This window comes from Caretta caretta, chromosome 16 (assembly GCF_965140235.1).
Source record: "Caretta caretta isolate rCarCar2 chromosome 16, rCarCar1.hap1, whole genome shotgun sequence".
NCBI classification, from domain to species: domain Eukaryota; kingdom Metazoa; phylum Chordata; order Testudines; family Cheloniidae; genus Caretta; species Caretta caretta.
The window spans coordinates 2750827-2763625 of NC_134221.1; the positions used below are offsets into that span (position 1 = coordinate 2750827).

The 12799-nt window shown below is 50.5% G+C and overlaps 1 protein-coding gene across 1 annotated transcript in view; it reads left to right on the forward strand.

Moving 5' to 3' along the window:
- Positions 1-5980, forward strand: part of MAMDC4 (MAM domain containing 4) — a 46698-nt gene extending 40718 nt beyond the window's left edge. The window contains exons 27-29 of the mRNA XM_075120586.1: positions 2541-2655; positions 3641-3819; positions 5549-5980. Coding sequence (XP_074976687.1) covers positions 2541-2655; positions 3641-3819; positions 5549-5617 — 363 coding nt within the window. The 3' untranslated portion in view covers positions 5618-5980. The remainder of the gene's footprint in view (positions 1-2540; positions 2656-3640; positions 3820-5548) is intronic.
- The last annotated feature ends 6819 nt before the right edge of the window (positions 5981-12799 follow it).

Genomic DNA, 12799 nt, shown 5'->3' on the forward strand with positions numbered 1-12799 from the left:
ACCCGGGGCGAGCTGAGCGGGGCAGGCGTTGGGCGTCCCTGTTCTGTGAGTGGGCACCCGGGGCGAGCTGAGCGGGGCAGGCGTTGGGCGTCCCTGTTCTGTGAGTGGGCACCCGGGGCGAGCTGAGCGGGGCAGGCGTTGGGCGTCCCTGTTCTGTGAGTGGGCACCCGGGGCGAGCTGAGCGGGGCAGGCGTTGGGCGTCCCTGTTCTGTGAGTGGGCACCCGGGGCGAGCTGAGCGGGGCAGGCGTTGGGCGTCCCTGTTCTGTGAGTGGGCACCCGGGGTGAGCTGAGCGGGGCAGGCGTTGGGCGTCCCTGTTCTGTGAGTGGGCACCCGGGGCGAGCTGAGCGGGGCAGGCGCTGGGCGTCCCTGTTCTGTGAGTGGGCACCCGGGGCGAGCTGAGCGGGGCAGGCGTTGGGCGTCCCTGTTCTGTGAGTGGGCACCCCACCACTGGCCTTTCCCCTTTGAAATGTGGGTAGTGCACTCTGAGCCCAGGCCCAGCCAATCCATGGTGGGGAGTAAGAGCAAATACCACGTTGTGACAGACTTCCCTGGGGTGCAACCTGGAACTGGGACACCGCTGAGCCCTCTGGGCCCCCTCTCACACTGTGAGGCTGTGACAAGCCGCAGTCCTCTCCAGGACTTGCATTCACACAGCCATACACAAACAGGGACACATCCAGCTGCAGTTACATGGAGGCTTCTCTTAGCCACTCATGAACTAACAATAGAGAGGCTCCAGACAGTCCCCATCAGCTCCTCAGCCAGGGACCTCAGAACTGTACTGTCCTGCCCTGGTCAAAAGCTTGACCAGTGTCTGTGGCGGTTCAATGATGAGACAGAACACAGCTTTATGTAAGCAAGCAGGCTGGTCAGCTGAGATGGGCTGTTCTGCCCCCCGCCTTCCACCTTCTCCTTTTATTATATTTCTCCCCCCTAAGCATTACACACTGCTACCGCAAAAAGATACACAAAAGAATGTATGACGTTGATTAATATACTTATTTACCATCCTTTATCTACTACAATCCTGGTTCTCAGGCCTTGAGCCCAGGCTAAGAAAGCTTCCCACAGTTGCTGTCCCAACAATCAAGTTCTCATGGTTCATATCTAGCCCTTGTCCTTGGATAGAGCAATGTGTGCATTGCTTCTACAAAACAGTCAGGGTGTGCCCTGCCTGCTTCCAGGTGGAATAGCTAAACATGAACCCTTCAAGTGTCAGTTTATTATCCAGTCCATCCCCTCCCTCAATGTGGAGAGGACATGCACAGGTTTTTATTAACTGAGCTAAGATTTTTCATGCACTACACTCAAACCACTGTTTTTAGGTAAAATATAAAACAGATTTATTAACTGCAGATAGATAGATTTTAAGTGATTATAGTAATAACGTACAGATCAAAGTTGGTTACCTAAGAAATAAACAAAATCCCCCAATCTTTCCCCAGTCTTCCATACATAGGCTGGGCTTCCTTCTTTCCCTCCTGGGACCCCTCCCCACTTCAGTCCTTTGCTTTCCAGATGTCTTTTCAGGTGTTGAGTTGTGGGAGGAGTGAGGCCAAATGGTGATGTCATTTTCCCCTTTTATAATTTCTTCCACGTGGAGGGAACTTCTTTGTTCCAAACAAAGTCCCCAGTATAGTTTGTGGAAAACTACAGGCACAAGATGGAGTCCAGCATCATATGATCTAGTCACATGCCCTTGCATGCTTCAAGGAGTCATGGCAGGGGCCATTACCCCTATTCTGGCTAGAAAGTTCACAGGAAAGACCCTTAGGTGAGGCTGCCCATTGTTTTCACTGATGGGCCATTACCTTGAGTAGTTCATTCACAACATGCTGGCTAGGCTGGATGTAAGCTGACTTGTGGGAGTTATCCAGGAGCAAATACATTTGAGACTCAGGTGCATAGTCAATGTTCATAACTCCAGATACAAAACTGATACCTGCACACAAATAGGATCATCATATTCAGCAAATGTAACTTTTCCATTGACACCTCCCATGACAGGTTTTGTAGAAGATGCATCATAATTATACCATAAGCATATCCCTGTGGTGAATATGGGGCACAGAGTGTCACACACGTGTCTGTGCGTTTGTGACGTAGGGGCCCTGGGGCTGTTGGATGCTGCCCATGCAGCTGGTTGGCAGCACCAGCTCAGATGCCCCAGTGAAAATAACCCAATGGACCCAACCTGCCCCCCACCCTGAGCAGGTTGGGTTCAGTTCCTTGCCAAGACTGTTTGTCTTTAGCCCCAGTCACAAGGTGCCATTGGCTTGGGGGGCAGTGGGCTCTCTCCAACCTGCAGTCAGGCCTTTGACTCCCCCCTTCCCTGCTCTTCTGGCTGGGTGCCGCCCCAGCATCCCTTCCTCTGGAGTGCCCGCCAGTGCTGGGGGCTGAGCAGCGAGGGTAGCACCTCCCTGCAGGCATCATTCTGGCTCCTTGCCAGAGCTGGGACACCTGTTCTCCCATCCGCCTTCCCTGGGTATTGAGCTTGGCTGTGCTGGGGCTCAGGCAGGATTCCCGCTCACCCTGCAGATTGTCTTTGAAGTGACCAATGGTGTGTGGCCTGCCGGGGGGACCATCGCCCTGGACGATATCATGTACCATGCTGGAGAGGGCTGTAATGGAGACGGTTTGGGCCAGATGGAAGGTGAGGTCGATTCCAACCAAGCCAGAGGTCAGAGCAGCTGTGCCTTTAGCAAGGCATAACTGCAGAGCACCCCCATTCCCCACTTATCTGTGAGCCCCATGGCACAGCCCCCTTTGCACAGGGCAGGGTGTGGCAGGGAGCTGTGGTAGAGAAATGAGTCACCCAACTCTGTACAGGGAATTAGAGGTGGCACTGGGCATAGGACCCAGGAGTCCTGACTCCCTGCCCCTTTGCCTTCAGCACAAGAACATCCCTTTCCTCTTCTGCTTGTATGCTGGCCCGCCTGGAGCTCTCGCCCTCTGCCCGCAGGGGTGGGCTACTCTCTCCTGCTGCAGCCTGCCCCCTTCCTGACACCTCTGGGGAAGGCCATGTGGAGAGAGAGAGTGCTGGGGGCTGGAAGTGGAGAGACTGAATGCTCTTCTGGGCCTGCTCTGCCAATGCTGGCAGGGACCCAGTAGGGGAAGTGGGGCTCCCTGGGCAGTCAGGGAGGGGGACACGCACACTGGTGCTGGTCTTCTGGGTGAGCTGGAAAAGCAAGGCCAGCAGCCAGGGGAGAACAGGAAATGCTACCTGCTCCATAGGTAGGGGAGGAGGGCCCTGGGCTGGAGCTAGTTCCTGCTCCCCATGAGGGCCCCTCAGGAGCAGGCCTGTGGGTGAGGACACTGTTGGGGAACCTGAAGGGTTAATGCAAGCAGTGATAGTTACTACTACCTTAGGCCACTCCTCTACCCTTGTGCTCTCAGGAGAGCTCCTAGTCAGGCAGTGCTGGGGCTTAGTCGTGTGCTAGGCAGATGCATGCCCTGCCAGGTGCTAGAAAGGGTTGGGAGATGAGTAGCATGGACCACATATTGCAGATTGAGCCCCTGAAGCCAGGTGCTGGGGCCTAGCTGAGACCTGACCTAGCTCACATCACTGGTGGCGATGGTGCAGGGTCCTGGCATAGCAGTCATCTTCCATTGTGCTCAGCACTTGCTTCTGATTGCAGATGGGAAACCTGCCAAGGGCTCTGTGGCAGCAATGGTGATTGGCATTCTCCTGGCCACTGTATTCCTGCTCCTAATAACTTTGAGCATATGCTATTGGCTGAAGAGGAGGCTGTCAGCAGGCAGGAGGCCAGAGGAGAGAGCCACCAGCCAAGGCTTTGACAACATCACTTTTAGAGATGTAAGGAACTGCAGCTCACTCTGTCTGGGCTTGGGGGGTGGGAGTTAGACTAGGGGCTTTGCTTATTTGTCCAGCTGCTGTCTTCAGAGCTTGAGCATCAGAGTCAAAAATGACTGAATAGGAGGGTGACGGGGAAGACAGAAAATATGAATGACTGACCACTGCCAGTCTAAGTCCCTCTCCCCCCCTCTCCGACAATGCCAGCTCCCACAGCCCTATACGTACACTCACCCTTTCTTTGGCCTTTTTTATCCCTGCAGGACTAAAAACTGCTTGTGCTGCGAGTTCACCAGCATCACGATTTGTACTCCTGAGGGCATTCCGCACCCAAAACATTAAAAATTCTGTGCACAATATTTTAAAATTCTGCAAATTTTATTTGTCAAATAAATGTGGGATAGACTCAGTGGTGAACCTGCATCCAACCCTGACACAGCACAAGGACTGGGCCTGTCCCAGAAACACCCCAGGGCCCTGCCCATCTGTGCCAAGTTCACCAGGTGTGGGCAGGCAGGCTCAGCAATGCAGGATCCAAGTGTGGGGCAATCTGAGGGGGAGCTCGGGGGGAGAGAATCTGGATGCACAGGGTCTTGTTGAGGGGTTCTGGGTGCAATGATAATGGGACTTTGCAGGGGGGTCCAGGTAAAGTTGGTTGGGGTTCAGAGGGGGAGGTCTGGACATGGGGTGGGGGGGAATAGAGATTGGCAGCGGGGGGTCTCAGTGTGGGGGCCTTAGTGTATGTGTGGGGGGGAAGTGTATCCATGTGCAGCTGGTTGGGACTCGGTAGGGTGGGGATCCGGGTGCAGGTGGCTTGTCAGGGTGGTCCAGGTACAAGGAGAGTGGGATTCGTCAGGGGTAGTTCTGGGTGCAGGGTGAGGCTCATCAGGAGGGTCTGGGTATGAGGGGAGTCTGGTTGCACCAGGGTTAGGTGGATGGGGGGAGCAGTTCCCTGTACAGTGATTTCTCCCTCCTGCAGCTGAGGAGTGATGGGTGTAGGAAGCAAGGGGGGGGGGCACGGAGGAGAGAGTATTCAAAGCTTTCTACAGCCAGGGAAGAAATCTGGGGGGGGTCTGATCCAACCCCGGATGCCGCGCAGGGGAAGAGGAAGTCCCGTCCTCCCCAGCCCAGCTGGGACGAGCACCTGAGCCTGGTACAGGGTAGAAGCCACAAGTCAGGTCTTCTCCAGGCCCGGCCCCTGCCCCAGAGTGATTTGCCTCTCTGCTAACTGCCCTGGACACCTGAAACATACTGCTGGCAAAGGTTGTATGACCGCTCTTGTGGCTTCCCTCTACTTCCCTATCAGAAAGTCATTTTTCTGTAGGGAAGCTAAGAAATCTGCAGGGGACATAAATTCTGTACATGTGCATTGGTGCAGAATTCCCCAAGGAGTAACGTTGTGTAGCTTATCAGCTTTGGCCCTGTGCAGCAATACAGCAGCCGACAAACACGGCGGAAGATTGCACAAGACCCCACCCTGACTGCTGGCCACAGGGCAGCTGTGAACTCCTCAAACCCTCCTTTTTAGAGTAGAGCAGGAGGTGGTAGTGGACACCGCAACCATCGGTGCTGCTTGATGTTCTTCACCCCCATAGTACGAGGGGTACCGAAGCAGAGGCTGGCTCTTCCCTTTTCCTCCCCTCCTTGAGCTGGTTGGGAGGGAATAGTCATACACGTCAATAGATTGGTTGTAATTAGCTTAGGCCCAATTCCTGTTCACCTTTAATTCCAGGACAGGGTCACTATAACTCCACTACCTGCGGATGGGGAAGCAGAACCAGATATGAGCCTCCCACAGTAGGCAGCTGTTCGTACTGTAGCTGCACATACAGAATGAAAGGTGTGTTCTGCAAGGCTTCACACTCCTCCGGCAACACTGGGCTCAACTTTCAGTTCCAAGGCTACTCTTGAAACGCTTTTGGCCACTGACTAAAATGGAAGCTTTAGCTGAGACAAACAAGGTCAGCTGGAGGGAGGAATACAAGCCCCTTTTTGAACAGATCCTGTATCACTGAACTTCCTGGAACACATTCAAGAGAGTCCATCAGTGCTGTCATATTCTTGCAGTTTCCCCATATAGTATTGCCTTTTCCATATGAAGATCAAGATTACTGCAAGATTATTTGATTTTATCTAAAATAAAATGAATTCTATAAAAGTCGGATTTCTGAAGACTGTGTAACTTAGTCTGTGTTTCAGTCCGTTCCGCATAATTGTCTGTGGTCACAGATTTTAGTTGCAGCACTGCCTCCAAATACAACCCAGCTAAGCGGGTATACTCAGAGGTCCGAATGTGTAGAATCTTGAATGTCTCCATTAACTATTTAAACCCATAAGTACTGCAGCATCTTGACCATTGTAGCAATACAGGAGTCCAAGTGCAAAATCCTTTGTGTTTCTCTAGCCAAGCAGCACTGTCAGAAGACAGAAATTCTCCAAGACCAGCAGATCCAGAAGGCTTTCATGAAGGCTCTGCATATAGCTTGAGCAAAGCTGTAGCAATGTCTTCCTTGTAACCATTTGCAACTTCAGTGTTGTGGCCCTCATACAAATAACTCAGGAGGAATCGTTTGCACTTAGTCATCTTCTCCTGATCCTCTTAGGCCAGCTGGTTTAAATCAGCATAATTGTAAAGAGGTGGATGAGCCGTATGAACGAAGAGGAAGTAGGCAAAAGGATGGGGTAGAGAGCGATCAGCTCCTGGACATCAAGTTGGTCGCTTCTGAAGAGTTCTTTTGCTTCTAGGAACTGAAGCTGTGCAAAGTATATAAAACCTGCTTGCTGCAAGATTCGTTTGTACATTACCTGAAATTTCTCTTTTGGAATGTTCATAGAAGATTAGGGTTGGAAGAGATCTCGGGAGGTCATCTAGTGCAACCCCCTGCTCAAGGCAGGACCAACACCAACTAAATCATCCCAGCCAGGGCTTTGTCAAGTCAGGCCTTAGAAAAACTTTTAAGGATGGAGATTCCACCACTCCCTGGGTAACCCATTCCAGTGCTTCACCACCCTCCTCGTGAAAAAGCTTTTCCTAATATCCAACCTAAACCTCCCCCACTGCAACTTGAACATTGCTCCTTGTTCTGTCATTTGCCACCACTGAGAACAGCCGAGCTCCATCCTCATTGGAACCCCCCTTCACGTAGTTGAAGGATGCTATCAAATCTCCCCTCACTCTTCTCTTCCGCAAACTAAAGCAGCCCAGTTCCCTCAGCCTCTCCTCATAAGTCACGTGCCCCAGACCCCTAATTGTTTTCATTGCCTCTCCAATTTGTCTACATCATTTCCTGTAGCGGGGGTCCCAAAAATGGACGCAATACTCCAGATGTGGCCTCACCAGTGCTGAATACAGCAAAATAATCACTTCCCTCGAGCTGCTGGCCATGCTCCTACTAATGCAGCCCAATATGCCAGTAGCCTTCTTAGCAACAAGGGCACACTGCTGACTCATATCCAGCTTCTCATCCACTGTAATCCCCAGGTCCTTTTCTGCAGAACTGCCGCTTAGCCAGTTGGTCCCCAGCCTGTAGCAGTACATGGGATTCTTCCATCTTAAGTGCAAGACTCTGCACTTGTCCTCATTGAACCTCATCAGATTCTTTTAGCCCAATCCTCCAATTTGTCTAGGTCATGCTGGACCCTATCCCTACCCTCCAGCATATCTACCTCTCCTCCCAGCTTAGTGTCATCTGCAAACTTATGGAGGGTGCAATCCATCCCACCATCCAGATCATTAATGAAGATGTTGAACACCACCAGCCCCAGGACCGACCCCTGGGGCACTCTGCTTGATACCGGCTGCCAACTAAACATTGAGCCGTTGATCACTACCCATTGAGCCCAGTGATCTAGTCAGCTTTCTATCCACCTTACAATCCATTCATCCAATACATACTTTTTTAATTTGCTGGGGGGAGGGATAGCTCAGTGGTTTGAGCATTGGCCTGCTAAACCCAGGGTTGTGAGTTCAATCCTTGAGGGGGCCATTTAGGGATCTGGGGCAAAAATTGGGGATTGGTCCTGCTTTGAGCAGGGGGTAGGACTAGATGACCTCCTGAGGTCCCTTCCAACCCTGATATTCTATGAAAGAATACTGTGGGAGATATATTGACTTTAGCAAAGCTTTTGATACTATCACATCCACCGCTTTCCCCATATCCACAGAGCCAATTATAGAAGGCAATCAGGTTGGTCAGGCATGACTTGCCCTTGGTGAATCCATGTTGACTTCCTATCCTCCAAGTTCTTCAAAATGGATTCCCTGAGGACCTGCTGCATGATTTTTCCAGGGACTCAGGTGATGCTGACTGGTCTGTAGTTCTCTGCATTCTCCTTCTTCCCTTTTTAAAAGATGGGCACTATATTTGCCTTTTTCCAATTGTCTTCAGCTTTTTCCAATTGTCTGGGACCTCCTCCGATCGCCATGAGTTTTCAGAAATAAAGACCAATGGCTCTGCAATCACATCCGCCAACTCCCTCAGCACCCTCATATGCATTGCATCTAGCCCCATGGACTTGTTCATGTCCAGCTTTCCTAAATAGTCCTTAACCTGTTCTTTCACCACTGAGGGCTGCTCACCTCCTCCCCATACTGTGCAACCCAGTGCAGCAGGCTGGGAGCTGACCTGGTCTGTGAAGACTGAGGCAAAAACAAAAGCATGGAGTACTTCAGCTTTTTCCACATCATCTGTCACTAGGATGCTGTGACAAAGTGGGACTGTTCTTAATGTTTCCTCTGAATAGTGTGGGGGTGCCTCAGTTTCCCCTAGGCAGTTCTTCAGTATCTAGGGGGTGGGGTAAGGGTGTATGATCATTGCAGAGCCCTAGAGGGCAGGTGTGTGCAGGGGTCTGGACACAGATAATGGCCAACTCCCTGTTTCCTGGCAACTGATGGCCTGGGCCCTTCCCCCCTGCAAGGTGAGAGCTAAAGGGTTGGAGAACAAAGGAATCAGGTGACCACCTGGCCCGGGAAAGGAACAAAGCCCAGAGGAGGAGGGGCTGGAGGGGGTTTTCAGTTTGGGGCTGGCTGGGACATGGAGTGAAGTGCAGACGTGGTTGTCTGGCTCACTGCCCCCCAGAATGGACCCAGCTGAGGGGTCCCGTTCTCTGCACCTGCAAGCTCTGTTTTAGACCATGTTCCTGTAGTCTAATAAACCTTCTGTTTTACTGGCTGGCTGAGAGTCCCGTCTGACTGCGAAGTTGGGGTGCAGGGCCCTCTGGCTTCCCCAGGAGCACCGCCTGAGCGGACTCGCTGTGGGAAGCGCACGGAGAGGCAGAGGATGCTGAATGCTCCGAGGTCAGACCCAGGAAGGTGGAAGCTGTCTGAGCTGTGTGTCCTGAAGACAGGCTGCTCACAGAAAGGCGACTACCCCAGAGTCCTGACTGACTTCATGGGGAGCAGTTCCAGAGCATCGCCCAGGGACTCCGTGACAGATGCCTCCCCCATTCAGTAAGGGTCCCACAATTTCCCTGACCACCTTCTTGTTGCTAACATACTTGTAGAAACCCTTCTTGTTAAGAGTAACATCTCTTGCTAGCTGCAACTCCAATTGTGCTGCATGCTTGAGCAATATTTTTATACTCCTCCCTAGTCACCTGTCCAAGTTTCCACTTCTTGTAAGCTTCCTTTGTGTTTAAGCTCACTGAAGCTTTCTCTGTTAAGCCAAACTGGTTGCTTGCCATATTTGCTATTCTTTCTGCACATCAGGTTGGTTTGTTCCTGCACCCCCAATAAGGCTTCTTTAAAATACAGCCAGCTCTCCTGGACTCCTTTCCCCCTGATATTAGCTTCCCAGGGGATCCTGCCCATCAGTTCCCTGAGGGACTCAAAGTCTGCTTTTCTGAAGTCCAGGGTCTGTATTCTGCTGCTTTCCTTTCTTCCTTGTGTCAGGATCCTGAACTCTACTATCTCATGAAGAAAAGGAGTACTTGTGGCACCTTAGAGACTAACCAATTTATTTGAGCATGAGCTTTCAAAGCTCATGCTCAAATAAATTGGTTAGTCTCTAAGGTGCCACAAGTACTCCTTTTCTTTTTGCGAATACAGACTAACACGGCTGTTCCTCTGATACTATCTCATGGTAACTACTGCCAGATTTGCCACCCACTTCTACTTCTCCTACCAATTCTTCCCAGTTTGTGAGGAGCAGGTCAAGAGGCGCACGGCCCCTAGTCGGTTCCTCCAGCACTTTCCAAAAGCTTCCTGGATTGTCTGTGCATGGCTGTTGCTGCGCTGGGCAACACAACATGGGGAGTAGGTGGCCAGCCCTCTGTAGAGAAAGAGGTGGTTAGGGACTATTTAGAAAAGCTGGACGTGCACAAGTCCATGGGGCCGGATGCGTTGCATCCGAGAATGCTAAAGGAATTGGCAGCTGTGATTGCAGAGCCATTGGCCATTATCTTTGAAAACTCGTGGCAAACGGAGGAAATCCCAGATGACTGGAAAAAGGCTAATGTAGTGCCAATCTTTAAAAAAGGGAAGGAGGAGGATCCTGGGAACTATAGGCCAGTCAGCCTCACCTCAGTCCCTTGAGCAGGTCCTCAAGGAATCAATTCTGAAGCACTTACACGAGAGGAAAGTGATCAGGAACAGTCAGCATAGATTCACCAAGGGAAAGTCATGCCTGACTAATCTAATCGCCTTCTATGATGAGATTACTGGTTCTGTGGATGAAGGGAAAGCAGTGGATGTATTGTTTCTTGACTTTAGCAAAGCTTTTGACACGGTCTCCCACAGTATTCTTGTCAGCAAGTTAAAGAAGCATGGGCTGGATGAATGCACTATAAGGTGGGTAGAAAGTTGGCTAGATTGTTGGGCTCAACGGGTAGTGATCAACGGCTCCATGTCTAGTTGGCAGCCGGTATCAAGCAGAGTGCCCCAAGAATCGGTCCTGGGGCTGGTTTTGTTCAATATCTTCATAAATGATCTGGACGATGGTGTGGATTGCACTCTCAGCAAATTTGCAGATGATACTAAACTAGGAGGAGTGGTAGATACAGTGGCAGGTAGGGATAGGATACAGAGGGACCTAGACAAATTGGAGGATTGGGCCAAAAGAAATCTGATGAGGTTCAACAAAGATAAGTGCAGGGTCCTGCACTTAGGACGGAAGAATCCAATGCACCGCTACAGACTAGGGACCGAATGGCTAGGCAGCAGTTCTGCGGAAAAGGACCTAGGGGTGACAGTGGACGAGAAGCTGGATATGAGTCAACAGTGTGCCCTTGTTGCCAAGAAGGCCAATGGCATTTTGGGATGTATAAGTAGGGGCATAGCCAGCAGATTGAGGGACATGATCATTCCCCTCTATTCGACATTGGTGAGGCCTCATCTGGAGTAGTATGTCCAGTTTTGGGCCCCACACTACAAGAAGGGTCTGGATAAATTGGAGAGAGTCCAGCGAAGGGCAACAAAAATGATTAGGGGTCTGGAACACATGACTTTGAGGAGAGGCTGAGGGAACTGGGATTGTTTAGTCTACAGAAGAATGAGGGGGGATTTGATAGCTGCTTTCAACTACCTGAAAGGGCATTCCAAAGAGGATGGTTCTAGACTATTCTCAGTGGTAGAAGATGACAGGACAAGGAGTAATGGTCTCAAGTTGCAGTGGGGGAGGTTTAGGTTCGATATTAGGAAAAACTTTTTCACTAGGAGGGTGGTGAAACACTGGAATGCGTTACCTAGGGAGGTGGTGGAATCTGCTTCCTTAGAAGTTTTTAAGGTGAGGCTTGACAAAGCCCTGGCTTGATGATTTAGTTGACATGAAGGGACATGAAGGTCCCTTCCAACCCTGATATGCTATTGCTCTCCCAGCAGATATCAGGGTGATTGAAGTCTCCCAAGAGAACCAGGGCCTGTGATCTGAAAACATGTTAGCATTTTTCTCTCAGTTTCCATGATTGATAGAAATGGTTATTTTGGGAGGGTGAGGTGTAAGTGGCATGTAATGATAATCTAATCCTTCCAAGAGTAATCATGGGTAATTGCATTAAAGCAGCTATGAGCACTTAAGAATTACTTCCCCTCCAAGGAGCAGGGTAGAAATAGCCCTGTTTTGTAGCAATCTGGTACTGTTATTTTACAATAAGTACAGCTATGTACTTATTGTAAACCAATTTCCCCCTTTACAATCTCAGAAGCCATTTGACTAAAATCCTAATCTGACCCTTTATTAATCTTGTAAACACTATACAACCTTCAATATGTCAGGAGTTACCTTCAAATAAAAAGAAGTGCTTGAGTGCTGGTGACCAGAAACTCCTTAAGTCCAAAGACCGGCTTGGGGGGAGGGATAGCTCAGTGGTTTGAGCATTGGCCCGCTAAACCCAGAGTTCTGTGTTCAATCCTTGAGGGGGCCATTTAGGGACCTGGTGCAAAAATTGGGGATTGGTCCTGCTTTGAGCAGGGGGTTGGACTAGATGACCTCCTGGGGTCCCTTCCAACCCTGATATTCTATGATTCTAAAATGGGGAACTTAGATATAGAAGGTCCAATAGCTACAGCCACTGCCTTGGATTCAAGTCCAAGCTCCGCCAGAGTTTGTGCATGACCTTGGGCAAACCACTTACTGTATCTCACCATCTGCTTTTCCCTTCAAAGGCATGCGGAGGAGAAATCAAGGTGAAGGGGCCATGTAACTGAAATGGTTGCATTGCATTAGTATTCAGAGCATGAGCTAAACTCCCCATGTGAACTGGGCTCCAGGGAGCAGCAGAGAGAATGAAGTGGGGGTCACTGCAGGTCCTACTGAGGAACATGAAGGGAGTTCCAAGCCCTCCGTTTTTCACACAGCTAAACAAACAGCTTTTGAAGATTAGTTGGCACAAGCCCATTTGTACAGGAATTATTCTTGTTCAGCCTATTTTTCCCCACAATCCACAGCTGTATTTGTGGACCCTGAAGTACAGCATCATTTAAGCTAATCAGAAGCCTGCAGTCTGAACCACAGACTAGAGTCTAGAGCTGCTAGCCAACTGGTTCTGC